The sequence below is a fragment of the Eimeria mitis genome, genomic scaffold, assembly GCF_000499745.2.
Source record: "Eimeria mitis Houghton genomic scaffold, Emh_scaff966, whole genome shotgun sequence".
Lineage (NCBI taxonomy): Eukaryota > Apicomplexa > Conoidasida > Eucoccidiorida > Eimeriidae > Eimeria > Eimeria mitis.
Window position 1 is genome coordinate 3747 of NW_013577126.1, and position 591 is coordinate 4337.

Genomic DNA, 591 nt, shown 5'->3' on the forward strand with positions numbered 1-591 from the left:
TAGATTTCAGGGTTTGTACTCAAATATTTAGGGTTTAGGGTTTAGGGTTTAGGGTTTAGGGTTTGGGGTTTAGGGTTTAGGGTTTGGGTGTGCAGACGCTGACGGGCAGCGACTCCCCAGGGACGGACACCTCTTCGATGGTGGAAGGCAAAGGCGAGACAGGCTGTGACGAGGCCCTCGCGGCGCGGGTCAGAATCAGGGTTTAGGGTTTAGGGTTTAGGGTTTAGGGTTTAGGGTTTAGGGTCTAGGGTCTAGGGTTTAGGGTTTAGGGTGTAGGGTTTAGGCGAGTCCTTGTCTCCTCTCAATCCCCTGCATCCGCGAAACCATACGCACAGGGTTTAGGGTTTAGGGTTTAGGGTTTAGGGTTTAGGGTTTAGGGTTTGTTGTTCAGAGCACCACGTCTCTGTCTACATTTCTTGCGGGCGTAAAAAAGAGAAGAGGAGAGCTCAGCGGCGCCGAGGCCTCCTGGGTATTCATGGGGGGACGGGTCGTTCTCACTGCAGCAGCAGTATGTGCTAGCTCTGCTGCTGCTGCTGCTGTTGCTGCTGCTGCTGCTGTTGCTGCTGCTGCTGCTGTTGCTGCTGCTGTTGC

The 591-nt window shown here is 54.0% G+C and overlaps 1 protein-coding gene across 1 annotated transcript in view; it reads left to right on the forward strand.

Moving 5' to 3' along the window:
* The window catches only part of EMH_0026250 (uncharacterized protein), a gene marked incomplete at both ends in the record, with an annotated part of 3611 nt that overhangs the window by 1228 nt on the left and 1792 nt on the right, over positions 1–591 (forward strand). Inside the window, 2 exons of the mRNA XM_013502591.1 lie at positions 96–200; positions 392–508. Coding sequence (XP_013358045.1) covers positions 96–200; positions 392–508 — 222 coding nt within the window. The remainder of the gene's footprint in view (positions 1–95; positions 201–391; positions 509–591) is intronic.